This window comes from Hypanus sabinus, chromosome 5 (genome assembly GCF_030144855.1).
Source record: "Hypanus sabinus isolate sHypSab1 chromosome 5, sHypSab1.hap1, whole genome shotgun sequence".
Classification (NCBI taxonomy): Eukaryota; Metazoa; Chordata; class Chondrichthyes; order Myliobatiformes; family Dasyatidae; genus Hypanus; species Hypanus sabinus.
In genome coordinates, this window is record NC_082710.1 from 33,686,194 (window position 1) to 33,702,508 (window position 16,315).

Here is a 16,315-nt window from a genome sequence, read left to right on the forward strand (position 1 = left end):
TCAACCCAGCTAAGTGTGAGGTGGTTCTTTTTAGTAGGTCAAATATGATGATGGAATACAGTATTAATGGTAAGACTCTTGGCAGTGTGGAGGATCAGAGGGATCTTGGGGTCCAAATTCATAGGATACTCAAAGCTGCTGCACAGGTTGACTGTGTGGTTAAGAAAGCATTCAGTGCATTTGCCTTCATCAACCATAGGATTGAGTTCAAGTGCCAAAAGGTAAAGTTACAGCTATGTAGGACCCTGGTCAGACCCCACTTGGAGTACTGTGCTCAATTCTGGTTGCCTCACTATAGGAAGGACATGGAAACCATAGAAAGGGTGCATAGGAGTCTTACAAGGGTGTTGCCTGGATTGGGGAGCATGCTTTATGAGAACAGGTTGAGTGAACTTGGCCTTTTTTCCTTCGAGCGAAGAAGGATGAGAGGTGACCTGATAGAGGTGTATAAGATGATGAGAGGCATTGATCGTGTGGACAGTCAGAGGCTTTTTCCCAGGGCTAAAATGGCTAGCACAAGAGGGCACAGTTTTAAGGTGCTTGGAAGAAGGTACAGAGGAGATATCAGGGGTAAGTTTTTTACGCAGAGAGTGGTGAGTGCGTGGAATGGGTTGCTGGTGACGATGGTGGAGGCAGATATGATAGGGTCTTTTAAGAGACTCCTGGACAGATACATGGTGCTCAGAAAAATAGAGGGCTATGGGTAACCCTAGGTAATTTCTAAGGTATGGACCTGTTAGGCACAGCTTTGTGGGCCGAAGGGCCTGTATTGTGCTGTAGGTTTTCTATGTTTCTATCACTTGTTCTTTTCTATTTGAGGGTTGTCACCATCATAACAATACGTTGTTAAGTGTTTTGCTTTTGATTTTAGCTCTGAAGAAAAATCTGATGAAGGTGAAGTCATTACAGAAGAAAATATGGCTAAATTGAAGGATGAAGTGGAAGAAAAGAAGAAACTCATTGCAACTTTACGAAATAAGCCCTCACCTATGAAGCAGAAGTTGCAATTACTGAAGTAAATCCTTCTGGTTCATAATTGATTACAGCTGTGTTATAAAGTCTTAATAAGAAATAAATAGCAAATTCACTGTGAACTGTGGGCAGGCAGGAAAGCATGGAGGGTGACTGGTGATAGTTTCAGTCTTGTGTATCTGGAATCCCAGGCCTCATTTAAATTTCAGGTCAAGATTGGCTGACATTTGGCCACCCGGTAGATATAGATGAATGACAAGGAGGTGTTGTCAGGATGGTGATATGAAGGTGATGAGGAAGGGAGATGGAGCTTACCTACCAGAAAGTGCCCTTCTCCCTTTAGGCCAGTGTCAGATATGTAGTGGTTAGCAAATCACCTTACAGTACCAGCAACCTGGGTTCAGTTCTCACTGCTGCCTGTAAGCAGTTTGTACATTTTCCTTGTGACTGCGTGGGTTTCCTCCCACAGTCTAAAGATGTACCAGTTGTTAGGTTAATCGGTCAGTGTAAATTGTTTCGTCATTAGGCTGGGGTTGGTGGTCAGCGTGGCTCGAAGGGCCAGACGGGCCCATTTCGCACTGTATCTCAGGAATGAAATAAATAAGGCGAAGGGTGAGTCAGCAACACCTTCTTGCCGAGATGTACTTAAACCACCTCAGTTCAGGTTATGATTGGGTCTTGTAGGGCTGATGGAATTCTGATTTGTGAGGATTTGTGATAAACATGCCTGCTTTAGAAGGATCTTCAGCTGCCCGCAGAGCCAAAATGAATAATATTTGAAATGAATGGAGCTGAATAAGATCTGAAAAGGTAAACAGCCCTTTAGCTAGACACCTGATCGGTTTGCATGGACAAATAAGTTTTAACTCAACCTTGACATTTAACTTTTAATTGACCGTACATTCATATTGCAATATATTTAAGTTGAAAAACTGGAAAAATCTTTAAAATGTGTCAATGGCAAATCCCTATGTTTCATTAGGTTTAATACCCATTGATACTTTTATGTTTCTTTTCTATCAAATTTGCTGGAGAGGTCATTGATTATGATTTGATTACATGTTATTTTTAACTGCTATAACACTTATTGGTACAAAATGTGCATATTAAGATAAAAAAACCTCTTCCTGTTAAATTCACTAAGTAGGGATTTTAATAACATGCTTGAGGCTCCATTTATTGAGATGCAATTACTTGCTGTATTAAAGGTAATGAGTGTAATGATCAATTTAAATAGGAGCTGAACGTCGAATGATTCTTCTAAGAATTAGGGTTCCAAATGAAATCAGCTTTGAAGATTAATAGGTGTAGCTTCTGCGGTTAGCTTTACTGCCTTCCTCTCCAGAAGCTGCTAACTCACATATTGATCAATTGTCATTCATTGTCATTCTTCATGTGCAAGCTTAGACATTGACCACTGCAAGCTAATGATTGAATAAGATAATCATTGATTATTTTAGTTTAGATGAAAAGATAATTCTTCACTTAAAACATTGTGACTCTTTTGAGTTATGTGTTTTCAATAGGTTGCTTATTCAGTCAACAACTGGATTCCACAGTCGCTGAGACATTGGAGAGGAAAGTAGACTTAGATGGAAAATCAGCCATGGTTGTGTGTATAGCAGTAAAGGTTCTGGAGGTCATTGGCATCTGTTCCTATTCCTTACATTCTCAGGGTCTAATTACTGGTCAGATTTTACTACTGTTTCCAGACCTGAGGATTTCTAACATTTCGTTTTCCTGCAACAGAAACCATGAACTCACCATGACATGTTATTCACCCTATATACTTGTTTAGAGTAGCATATTAAGATCTACATTTGAAGGACCTTTAAAATCTGATTAAAAGTCAAAAGCAAATATACATCTCAATATTTCTACATTGCAGAGCTGAAATAAATAATTATTGCTAAATAAAATAATGATTTTTTCAAAGTTTTAAGATGTTCAAATACTATGACATTGGCCAATTGCTGGTTTGACAAGTTATGAAGGCCCAATGTGGTTATAATAAGACCATAAGAGAAAGGGGCAGAATTGGGCCATTTGGCCCATCGATTCTGCTCTGCCATTTCATTATGGCTGATCCAAATTTCCTCTAAGCCCCAATCTCCTGCCTTCTCCCCATATCCCTTCATACCTTGACCAATCAAGAATGTATCAACCTCTGCCTTAAAAATATATAAAGACTTGGCCTCCACAGCTGTCTACGGCAAAGAATTCCACAGTTTCACCACTCTCTGGCAATATAAGTTCCTCCTCATTTCTATTTGAAAAGGATGGCCCTTTATTCTGAGGCTGTGTCCTGCTGGTCTTAGGCTATGTCTACACTTGACCGGATAAATTTGTAACCGAAGCTTTCTCTCTTCGTTTTGACCCTCTGTCCACACTGAAATGGTGTTTTTCTCTCCTAAAAACGGAGCTTTTCTAAAACACTCTCCAGAGTGTTTAAATTTGAAGATGCTGCTTGAGCAGGAGTAATATGAATGGGGTAACTGGAGATTTCTAAAAACGCTGTCATGATGTGCTGGAACACATGGCAGCATTTCATTGTTTTCCTGAATGCAACCCCCTACACAACCGAACAATTTCAGAACAGACAGAAACGAGACTGAAACCAGAAGAGTTAGAAATGTACTCACCAAATACTTTGACCCATAACTTACTGAATAAATAAGTATACTCACTTTGCCCTAATTTTTGTCCTTGCTTGTATGAAGGTGGTTTACCTATTTATGCAAGTACTTTGACAGTAGATGTGTAACAGCCTAATGTAACATTGTATGGAAATACAAGATAACACTGATGCAGACATGTTTTATACATTTAACAAGGTGCTTTATTAATGGAACAGAGTCAGTCAGTTTTTCAATGTTCGTCATCAGCTGGGTCATACTGTCCATGAACTCCTTGTCAGTTGCCTCCATATGCTCCAGTATTTGTCTTTTTTTTAGTTTTAAGTCCTCCTGCGTGAGAACAAGCAGCTGTCCGTTGTTTGGCAATTTCATTTTAAGTTTTTCTAGCCTGTAACTGCACAAATGTGCATTTTCATGGCGAGATTTGACACCAAACATGTTGCTTGTTTTCTGTAGATGCGTCCTGCGCATGCCCAGTGGGAGGAGATAAGCCCACATACCTATTTTAATGTGGACAGAGGTATTTTCAAAAATGCTTGGTGTGGATGCCTATTGTTTTTATGTGAAACCGGCGTTTTCAAAATTATCTGGTCTAGTGCGGACGTAGCCTTAGACTCTCCCACTGTTGGAAAATCCTCTCTATATCTGCTCTATCGAGGCCTTACACAATTTGATAGGTTTCAATGAGGTCATCCCTCATTCTTCTGAATTCTAGTGAATACAGGCCCAGAGCCATCAAATGTCTTCATATGCCAAGCCATTCAATCCTGGAATAATTTTCTTGAACCTCCTTTGAACCCTCTCCAGTTTCAACACACCCTTTCCAAAATAAGGGGCCAAAATCTTTTCCCAATACTCCAGATGAGGCCTCAGCAATGCTTTATAAAGTCTCACATTACACCCTTGCTTTTACATTCTGGCCCTTTTGAAATGCTAACATCACATTTGTCTTCTGCACCTCAAACTTAACTTGCAAATTAACCTTTAAGGAATCCCACACAAGAGCTCCCAGGATCATTTGCGCCTCCGTTTTTTGTATTTTCTCTCCATTTAGAAAATAGTCTACACTTTCATTTCTTCTACCAAAGTATATGACATACACTTCCTGACACTGTATTCCATCTGCCATTTCCTTACCCATTCTCCTAATCTGTCTAAGTTTTTCTGTAGCCTCTCTACTTCCTCCTAGTGGGCTCAACCATTGGCTGCTCTGAAAAGCCATCTCGTAGGTATTCTAGAAACACCCCCTCTTGGAATCCAGCACTAACCTGATTTTCCAATCTACCTGCGTATTGAAATCCCCCATGACTATTGTAATGTAGCCCTTTTGGCATGCATTTCCAATCTCCCCTTGTAAATTGTAGATCACATCCTTACTATTGTTTGGGTGTCTGTATATAACTTCCATCTGGGTGTTTTTACCCTTTCAGTTTCTTAGCTTTATACTTAATGAATCAACAACTTCTGACCAGATGTCACCTCTTCCTCATGATTTGATCTCATTTCTTTACCAAACGAGCAACACCAAACCCTTTGCCTTCCTACCAGTACTTTCGATACAATGTGCATTTACGGGCATCAAGTTCCCAGCTATAATCTTCTTTCAGCAATGTATCAGCGATGTCAACAGCATCATACCTGCCAATCTGCAACTGTGCTGCTTGTTCATTTACCTTATTCCATATACTGCGCACATTCAATTATAACATCTTCAGTCCTGTATTCACTCTACGATTTTGTTTGCCTTTAATGTTGCAACTCATCCTGTTGACTTCAGTTTTGCCTTGTCAACAACCTCTCTTCACAACACCTTGCCTCTGTGTGTAAACTAGCTGCCTCATCCTCAGCACTATCATCCACGTTTCCTGCAATACTTCTTGCATTGAAATACACACAGCTCAGGACACTAGTCATACCATGCTCAACATTTTGATTCCTAACTTTGAGGTTTTACCAATTTTTGCCTCTATAACCTCTTCACTAATTGTTCTGGCACTCTGGTTCCCATCCCCCTGCAACTTTAGTTTAAACCCTACTGTGCAGCATTAACAAACCTTCCCGCTAGGATATTAGTCCCCCTCCAGGCCAGGTGCAAACCATCCCTTCTGTGCAGGTCCCACCTTCCCTGGAGGATAGCGGAATGATCCAAAAATCTCATGTCCTACCTTCTACATTAACTCCTTAGCCACATATTAAACTGTATATTCTTCCCAGTTCTAGCCTCACTAGCACGTTGCACAGGTAGCAATCCTGAGATCACAACCCTGGAGGTCCTGCCCTTTAACTTAGCACCTAACTCTGTGAACTCCCTTGACAGTCATCCTACCTATGTAATTGGTACCTACATGGACCATGACTTTTGGATGTTCACCCTCGCTCTGAAGAATGCTGAGGACTGATCTGAGATACCCTGGACCCTGGCACCCAGGAGGCAACATATCATCTGGGAATCTTGTTCTTGCCCACTGAACTTCCTGTCCGTTCTTCTAACTAACAAATCCCCTGATACCACAGCATGCCTCTTCAACCCCGTTTCCTTCTGAGTCACAGAGACAGACTCAGTGCCAGAGACCCAGTCATTGCGTTTTTCCTGTGTTAAGTCAACCCCCCTCATATACCTGCTGTTGAGGGGGAAGGCCACAGGGGTACTCTGCACTAGGTCCTTAACCTCTTTCCCTTTCCTGACTATCACCCAGTTTCTTTTTTCCTTCACCTTTACTGTACTACCTTTCTTTTTGTCTGATCTATCACTCCACTCAGCCTCTCAAATGATCCGGAGTTCATTGAGTTCCAGCTCCAACTCCTGAACATGGATTATTGGATGATGCAGCTGGATGGACTTCTCACAGTTGTAGTCATCAGGTCTCCCTACCTTCCCACATCCTGCAAGGGGAGCTTTCTACTATCCTGCCTGCCATCTCTTCTGTCCTGGCTGAGCAGTTACGATAGAAATGAAAAGACATCTGGCCATCTGATAGACATCATTAAAATAATAATCTTTCTGATCTGTTGAAAGATGTAATTTTTATACTGATGTGTTCTTTAATGCTAATGGTCCTGTTGAAATTAATCATACAACAGGAAGAATCTAAATTTACAGATCTGTTTTTCCATTTGTTTCAACTATTACTTTATCAAAATATGTTTGTCCAATTTTCAGAGAAGCACAGGAATTTGTGGAGAAATTTGAAGGTGCTCTTGGGAAAGGAAAAGGCAAAAAGTTTTATGCCTATAAAGTAATGATGACCAAAGTAAGTGACCCAAGATTGGGAGAGAGATACAACTATATTCTTTGATCAATTGATCTCTTGTTTCTTTAAAGCCACTTCGTCTTTGTTGGTTGAAATTTGCTGAATTTCCTTGTCATAATGAGCCTATGCAGAATGCCCTTCAATATATCATTGAACATGCAAGATTTGCTGTTGCCAACAGTTTTCTCTTACCTTACCTTAAACAAACATACATAAAAAAATCAAAATCCACAAGTAAGTTAAAGGCAAGGCCAGCATTCATATTCTCTAGGTCCTTGAGAAGGAGATAAATCACCTTCTTGTGAAATGCTGTCCTTCGTGTAGTTCAGGTACACTTGCAGTGCTACTTTGTGGGAAGCAGAGCAACAGAGCCCAGAAAATTCATGGCATATAATGAGGCCATTTGGTGCATTATGTGTATGCTGGTTGACTACTCCCATTTTCCAACACCAGGTTCATAGAGTTGCAGGTCAGGGTCTTCACATACACACCAAGGGCTTGACAGATGTGACGAGGTTGTTTGCCTCAACCAACTCCCTAGGTAATGACTTCCAGACTCCAAACAATCTCTGGTTGAACAGGTTTTCTTCCCTTATCTCCACATGAACCAGCCTACCATTTTTACCCACAACTGAATTTTATTCATAACTTTTCAAATATAAAAACAGTACATTCAAATGTCTCCATTCTCAGTGCAGAGATTGCAAAGATTCACATTAGCATAATGTTATTTGTTCTTTCGCATGAGTTCTAGTTCCTCAGTTGGCTATGAGCCACGGTCCTAAGTTGTGCTCCTTTGAAGCAGCTCTAGCAGGCTTCATTATGCTCCCTCAGCTCAATATCATGTGCCTCTGAAATGTACCAGTTTACAGTATTCATTTGTATACAGCCCCGTGCACTGGAAGGCTGACAAATTTCATTCAGATCAGGGCATTTTTCACCAAACTGATAACCTTGTGGGTGCAGCAGGATTTTATCTCAGTGTGAACTCCTGGGAATATGTAGAGCACAGAGTCATACAGCTATGTAGGGTGAACCTTGCCAAAAACCACTGCATCTCTTTCCAGATCTTCTTGGCAAACATGTCTTCTGGACGGAACTGGACAATGCTCTGATCTGTAAAACAGCCACCAATGGGGCAACAGGAAGTGTTGAAATTTCAACTGCGCTTTAAGGATCTGATAGGGAGGGCCCCTTCCATGACCAGAATCACACTGCTTGCAATAAGCAAGGTCTCAATGCTCTTTTGGAAGTTCTGGTGACAAAGTGGTCTGCTTGAGGAGCTACCCAATAGGATTCACTGTCTTGTTTATCCATTGGGCTTTTAGGCCATTCCTTGCCTTCCATTAGTGATTGATTTGCAGTCACATGGTCTTCTGCGCAAAGAAGTCCTGCTCAAAACAGATGTACTCAGCCTCAATCTCAGTCTCAGACAGAGTACAGGGAAAAGTTTTTTTTTGGTGACAGCTAATTCGGGAATAAAACACCTCTAGAAACAGGGTATCATTCTTCTATCTGACTTAGTGAGCAGTAGGTTGATGAGATGATGAAAATGTTTTTCTCAGGTATCTGTGAAGAGAAACTGACTATGATTCAAATATCAACTTTCAGAAATGGATGAAGTTTCAGCGTGACTTTGAGAACTTCAAAACTGCTTGCATTCCATGGGAAATGAAAATAAAAGAGATTGAAAGTAAGTGGAGAAAACAGTGATCGTTACGTCTCTTACAAAATGCTCTAGGTTACTTTCCAAGTATGAAATATTTTGGCATGTTGCCTGGTATTTATAAGACAGTTAACATTTCAATATAAATGTCTAGAATTTAATTCTGGTTCATTGACACTAAGAAGGGTTTATGAAAGCAGCAGGTTAGAGATGAATTTTGGAAGCAGTGTAGAATGGGAAATTGCTCCAATATTCAGTGCATTAAAAGCATTTGAGATGTGCGACTTTTGATCAAGGATAATTTTGGAAGTTAAACACCTTGAAAATAAACTTATATTCACAAAGTTGATTTCTTTCTGTTGGAATGAGCTGTGAATTCACTTCTTTATATAAAAAATAATAAAAAAATATTCTGTTGGAGAGTGGTCTTGTTGACAAATGTAGAATTAAGTGCTCAGCATTTCTTGCCTAAAATTTTTTGTCAAAGTCTGATGCAAATGAATAAGATCTGAGCTCACTTACTCTGGATTTTTACCCTGTCCCTTGAATTCATTGTCTGTCAACAATTGGTGTCAGGCTTGATACCTGTTGGGTTTTGACAACTGCTTTTGTAACGTTCTCCTTCGCGTGTACTAATAATGCCGAATTCAACGTCGAGATAAACCACAGTCAATGAAACCAGATCGCAGTAAGATTAACCATTTACTGTTCACTCTTCACATTAACATATGGTGAAAACTGTTGATAAAACAATACAAAATTGATACAGTATTTGTTCCTTCCTTAATATCACATTTCAATTGTAAATACTTGCAAAGGTGACTATAACTACATTACACTAAGGTGCAGTATACAGGCAGAGTTTACCTGCTCCATTGACTACTTTAAATACACTTCAATGCAAACTATCCGCAACTCTTTAACTAATGAAAGCATAAACATTATCGACCGTCGTTACTTTTAACAGGATCGGCATTAACATCTTAGTTCAATATATCGATTATCTATTAACTTACAGCGTTGCTCTCACTGTGATTTCTCATGCCTGCAAAACAACTTCTGCTCAGGTGTGCCTCGTGGTGAGCCCCCACCCTCGCGTTAATTTCAAACCGGTATTTTCCCACAAGACGCGGCGAAACCGGATGTGACGTCATCACATGCCGATATATTTTACATGCAATGAATATACTTTAAACACTTCTAATTCTAACTAGAATGAATTACTAAGCGAAAATATTATAAACCAAACAACTGTCGCAAAGACAGCACACTCCCCGCTTGACCTTCGTAAGGTCATAATGAACAGAGTACAAAACTTAGTCTCTTAATCAGTCATTAGGTAGAAGTAGAATAACTTCTGTAACTGGCCTTTGGTAAATTTTCACATCGCCTTGGTTGGTAGTCTTCAATTCGATCTTCCTGACATGTCCATCCCCGCTAGGGAATGTAGCAGTGATTCTGGCCATTGGCCAGCTGTTGCGGGCGATTTGCTTGTCCCTGAGCAGGACTAAGTCTCCAACTTGAAGATTCCTGCGGGGTTCTGTCCACTTTTGTCTCTGTTGCAACAAGGGTAGATACTTTTGTCTCCAGCGAGACCAGAGCTGATTTGCCAGAACCTGGACTTGTCTCCATTGCTTTGTGTATAAATCCTCATCTGAGAAGCCTCCTGGTGGAGGGGGAGCTCCTGCCTTCTGCGTAAGGAGCATTGATGGCGAAAGTATGAAGGGGTTTTCTGGGTCAGAAGACACAGGTAGGAGTGGTTGTGCGTTTATAATGGCTGTGACCTCTGCCATTAGGGTGCACAGTACCTCGTGGGTCAATCGGGTGCGTTGCAGCATCTCAGGTTTCCTTTCCCGAGTTTTCCGTAAGGACGTGAATCGTTTGACTGCCTGCTCTTTGTTATCTGGTGAGCGCTGGCGTGGTTCTCTGAAAGGCAATGGGGCAACCCCATTATTTGCTTAATCTCTGAAGACCTTGGTGTCCTTTGTTTTTAAAGAAATGGCATCTTGAGCTGATTGTGCAAGTTTATTTCCGTGCTTGGTTTGAACGAAAACTGACTGACCTAGCGTCTCGTCAGTTACTTTACGCTTGTTAACGTCTTGTTGTGCTTCCTTAATGCACGGGACACTCGGGCAGGGTTGAAAGATTGAATGGCGGCCACTCTCTAGCACATTGGTCTTGAGTGTGTTAACCGTCGGTTTGTGTACGTCTTCAGGGCACACCCCTCCTATCACCACCCAGCCTAGATCCAAGCGTTGCGCAAAGGGGGCGTCGTGTGGTCCATTGACCTGCTGCCTAACCTTGTGTACCCGGATTACATCTCTTCCTAATAGCAGGAGTATTTCCGCTTTTGGATCCAGTTCTGGGATGTGTTTGGCGATGTGGTGGAGACGTGGCTGGTGTAGCACCGCACTTGGTGTCGGGATCTCAGTGCGGTTATTCATGATTCCATCGCACTCTAAGAGCGGAGGGAGACAGATGACGACTTTACCATCCAGGGACTCGATCTGGATGCCTTCTGCCTTCCTTCCTTGGGTTTCCATGTTGCCTGAGCAAGTTTTGAGGTAGTATGGGAACCGCTCACTCTCAATGTTGAACAATTTAAAGAACTCTGGACTGACTAGTGAGCGATTGCTCTGATCATCCAGAATCACATAGGCTTTGATGGCCTTGTCTTTGGCTCCTTTAGGGTACACCTTAGTGAGGCAGATCTTGGAACAAGAACGGCTTGACTGAGCTTGACCGCAAACTTCTGTACAGTTCGAGCTGACAACTGTTGTCCTGGGGTGAGCCTCTCCCTCCCCGCCGTCCTGTTGTGGGGGTGAAGGAGCATCGTCGGTTTGCGGTGACAGGTCGGGATGCATGGCCCCGACGTGATCTGGGCTATCACATTCCGGACACTTCACGGCGATCGTACACTCTCTGGCGAGGTGAGAGGTTGAGGAACAGCATCTAAAACATATTCTTTTCTCCTTGAGAAGAGCCGTCCTCTCTGCAAGGGGTTTTTCCCTAAGCATTCTGCATCCTTTGAGGGGATGAGGTTTGTTATGCAATGGACAATACTTGCTAGGGTCGTTGTTAGTTGTAAGGGCTTCAGTCTTAAGCACTGAGACGGGTTTATCAATGTTGAAAACATTCAAAGAGGATCTACCTGGCTTGGTGTAAATCGTACTGCTTCCTGGACCCGCGAGGCTAGGGTCGTTTCGCTTCTTCGCCTCCCTGCACACAAACCTAGTGAGGAGCTCAAAGGGAGGTGGTTGATCATCGTGCTCTTCCTTGTAATCTAAAGCAACGGACAGCCACCTGTCCTGCAGCCCAAAAGGAAGTTTGGCAACGACTTGTCTAATCCCGGATGGAGTATCTAGGTATACTAGACCAGCTGAGTAGCCATCTTCTTTGGCGCCTTGGATCTCCATGAGTAAATCTCCGAATTCTCTTAACTTAATGTGATCTTTGGCTGACACCTTAGGAAAGTTTTCCAGACGTCGATATAGCGCCGCTTCAATAACTTCGGGGGCCCCATAGTCCTCCCGAAGTCTCTCTCACGCTTTTCTTAAGGCTAGTTCGGGTTTGTTGATGTACACTGAACGTATGCATCTCACCTGGTCGCGTGATTCTTTTCCCAGCCATTTCGCCAGAAGGTCCAACTTTTGGGTTGCACTTAGCTGGACTCCATCGATCGCGTTGGTGAATGTCGAGTACCATGCACAGTAATTTTCAGGTTTATCGTCAAACTGGTACAGTCCCGAAGTGACGAGATCCCATCATGCTAAATACTGCATTGTGGGATCGGCTGTAAGCGGCATGCGGGCTGGAGAAGTACGTTGGCGCCTATATGACTGAGAGCGCACGTTTCTCATGGAATTTGCCGTCCTGGATTCGACCTCTGCATCTCTTCGCATCAAACTTTGTAAGTTTGGTGTCGAGAAGTATCGGTTGTCAGCTCTTTCATTCTTGACTTCATCACGGAGTCGCGAGGGTAAATTTTCTTCCTCGTATGGATGTGATGCAATCGTGACTCTCTGAGGTTCCTCGTAGCTGGGGAAGTTATCGAATACGTATGGAGAGGAGAGACGAGCCTGCCTGTCTATTTGAGATTGTACATAGTCGCTTGTGCGTTCCAGTCTGGTCCTTTCTAAAGTAGATCTTACTTCGGTCAGATCACGCGACCCTTCAGCTTCTTCTATGTACTCTGCTTCCGCCTTGGCAGCTTCTTCTTCTCTTTCTAACTGCAGCACTTGCAACTCTGTCGATATTTTTGCCATTTCCAACTGGGTTTCGGCTTCTCTGGCAGCCGCTTCACTTTGCCTGGCGGCCTCTTCTCTTTGTCTGGCGGCCCTTTCCTTCTGGATTTTGGCTTCTCTGGTGGCCTGTTTCATTTTCAAAACTGCTTCTTGTCTGGCGTAACGCAGTCGCACCTTGGCGGCTTCTGCCTTGGCTCTTGCCTGGGTGGACTTACTTGATGTCGGTTTACTGCCCTTGTCGCTGGGCGCCATCGACTTGATCCCGGATCGAGCTGACACTGCAGCACTTGGAACACCTGATGACGCCTGGGTGGGCTTACTTGATGTCGGTTTACCGCCCTTGTCGCTGGGCGGCGTCGACTTGATGCTGGATCGAGCTGACATTGCAGCACTTGAAACACCTGATAATGCCGCTTTTTCACTGTCACATTCTCCTTCGGGTGTACTAATAACGCCGAATTCAACGTCGAGATAAACCACAGTCAATGAAATCAGATCGCAGTAAGATTAACCATTTACTGTTCACTCTTCACATTAACATATGGTGAAAAAGCGTTGCTCTCACTGTGATTTCTCATGCCTGCAAAACAACTTCTGCTCAGGTGTGCCTCGTGGTGAGCCCCCACCCTCGCGTTAATTCCAAACCGGTATTTTCCCACAAGACGCGGCGAAACCGGATGTGACGTCATCGCATGCCGATATATTTTACATGCAATGAATATACTTTAAACACTTCTAATTCTAACTAGAAAATACTATCGAATGAATTACTAAGCAAAAATATTATAAACCAAACAACTGTCGCAAAGACAGCACAGCTTTACTTATGAATTTTGCACTATTGAGGCAACAGAAGCCTATGTGTGTAACAGATTATACAAGATAATTTCAACAAAAATTATGAATAGAGAGAGTTATGAACTTGTCAGCATTTAGGAGGGTAGACAATACAGCTTCTGGCAAAAAAAAGCATCTAAAATACAGCCCCAAAGATCATCACTTGACATAGGAGGAAACCAAACTGACTTTCCCACCAGGCAGAAGTAGATCAGTAACTAATGGGAAGATGAAGAGGTGCTCAAGGTAAGTTGAAAGCTTTCCTTTAGGTAGAAAGAAGAGACACCCTCTCTACACTATCACACCTACACTTGTCTCACTTTGCTCATGTTTCAAACAAGCAGTTGAAAAGAATCTGGCTGATGATTCTCAGAAGTGCAAACATTTGGCTTAGAAATTTGGGCAGTTGTTACTTTTTCCATTCATTCTATACTCATGCATCTGTTGGAAGGTAAAACAACCCTATAGAGGGTCACCAGGAGGCGCTCATGGAGTGAGTACTGTTTCAGATTCGCTCCATAACCTTTACTTTTCTTAACCTATGATCACCCTTATTTAACTTACTTTTACCTACACCAAAAGATTCTTGCTACTTTTTTGGACTTATCTTTAAGAGTGTATTGTGAATTTTGAAGAAATGAGTACAGAAATGGCTTTGAGATCTAAAGGGTGAGACCCTGGGAAAGATTCTAACGGCAACGGAAAGAAAAAAAAGTCCTATCCTAAGCGCACTGAATTAACTTATGAAATGTTATTGGAGCTTTTAAATGAACAATTTGAAGAACAACGCCAAATTTTCAAACAAGATATAAAGGCTTTTCAGGATTATATGGATAAGACTGATTCAGTAGTTAACCAGCAGCAAGCTCTAATCGCAACTTTGCAAGAGGACGCTCGGAAGCGAGACTTGTTAATTGAAAAACTGGAGCAGAAATTATCTTCGACGATTAAACAGGTGGAAACACTTAAAGCCAAGAGTGTCGACTTTGAAAATCGGTCCAGAAGACAGAACTTATGCATACTTGGTTTCCCGGAAGGTATTGAACAAGGGGACCCCTCGAAGTATTTTGCTAAACTTTTAAAGGATGCGTTCCCTTCTGTATTCCCAGACAGTCCACCGTTACTTGATCGTGCCCACAGAATTATGCGTTGATTATTAAGTTCTTCATCTAAACCACCTGTTGTAATTGTTCGATTTCATTATGTGCATGTCAGAGAGCAATTTATTTGTGTGGCTCGGCATTTAGGGATGATTAAATTCAAAGATTTCGAGTTTAGATTAGTGGAGGATTTTAGCCCAGAAGTAATGAAGGCAAGGCTTTTTAAACCTCTGATGTCCGAATGTTATGAGAAAAATCTAAAACCAGCGCTTCTATACCCTGCGAAGCTTAGAATCTTGCCTCCGAATGCACCATGGCGTGTTTTTCTCTCCACATTTGAAGCTCGAAGCTTTCTGGATAAGAACTACCCTACTGTTTGGGATTCTCGTCTCTAATAAATGAGTGATTTTGATTGTTATAAGAGAGTTTTTGTTTCCAAAACCAGATTTTGTTTCTGGCTATTGGTGTAGGTTTATTCTATATTTTATATTTTAATTAAAGTTTTTTTTTCGACATACTAATCTTCTTATTTTACTTACTTTAACCACTGTACTTTATTTTTGGTCATTATTATTAACCCTTTGAAGGTGAATTTTTTTTTCACGGTTTGATATATATCCTTTTCATTTTTTGTGTGACTAAGATGGTGGTTTCTTCTCTAAAATATTTCTTGTTTTTTTTTGATATCGCCATTTTTTTCCCTCTCGTCTTCTTCCAATAATGCATTTCTTATCACATTTTAACTTTTCGTTTGGGTTATAAGTTACTAGTGTTTATATTCTTTTTGTTTTTTTTACTAGCAATTATATTAAGAAGTTTGTTTTAGTATAGTGATAATTACTTTTTTGGAGTTTGGGTGGATCTTTTTTTCTCTCCTTTATATATTTGGAGTTGCCTTCTGCTGACATGGGGGTAGATTTAGTATAATTCCTTTTTTTTCCCAGCCTTCTCCAGGCTTGGCATGGGCTTTTTCTTCATGGGTGGGGGGTGGAGGTCTCTTTTCTAAATCTATTGTTCTTTTTACCAGTTTTTTTTTAGTTTTTTCATTTGGGCTGTTTTTAAACTACTAAAATATCTGCGATGTTGTTACTTCCAGGACCGCCCCTTATTTTTGTTCCTCTTCCGGGTGCATGAGTTCATAATTTGGTTAACTCTTTATATACCAGAGGGTTGATTTTAGAAATATGGCTCAGACCATTAGTTTTGTCTCTTGGAATACTAATGGCTTAAACCATCCGATTAAATGGAAAAAAAATTTCAAAGTATTCCAAAGACAGAATGCACATATTATTTTTGTACAAGAAACTCATGTGAAGAAAGAGGACAATCAGTGTTTTTTTGGGTTTTGGAGGGATCAACAGTACCATTCGAATTTGAATGCCGAAGTAAAGGGAGTTTCAATTTTTATTGATTATTACATTTGTCCAACACTATATTATTTCGGATCTGAATGGTAGATTTTTGTTAATTACTGGGTTACTTTTTAACAAAAAGGTTGCTATGGTTAATGTTTATTCTCCAACTGTGGATTATCCTGATTTTTTAAAGTTCTTATTTACTTCTCTACCTAATCTAAATGAATATATGTTGTTAATGAATGGTGACTTTA

General features: G+C 41.3%; 1 protein-coding gene across 1 annotated transcript in view; it reads left to right on the top strand.

Annotated features, from left to right (window-relative positions):
• Window positions 1–881: 881 nt before the first annotated feature.
• The window catches only part of tmc1 (transmembrane channel-like 1), a 47,705-nt gene continuing 32,271 nt past the window's right edge, over window positions 882–16,315 (top strand). Inside the window, exons 1-3 of the mRNA XM_059969080.1 lie at window positions 882–1,015; window positions 6,769–6,859; window positions 8,471–8,552. Of these exons, the coding sequence (XP_059825063.1) occupies window positions 918–1,015; window positions 6,769–6,859; window positions 8,471–8,552 (271 nt within the window). The 5' untranslated portion in view covers window positions 882–917. The remainder of the gene's footprint in view (window positions 1,016–6,768; window positions 6,860–8,470; window positions 8,553–16,315) is intronic.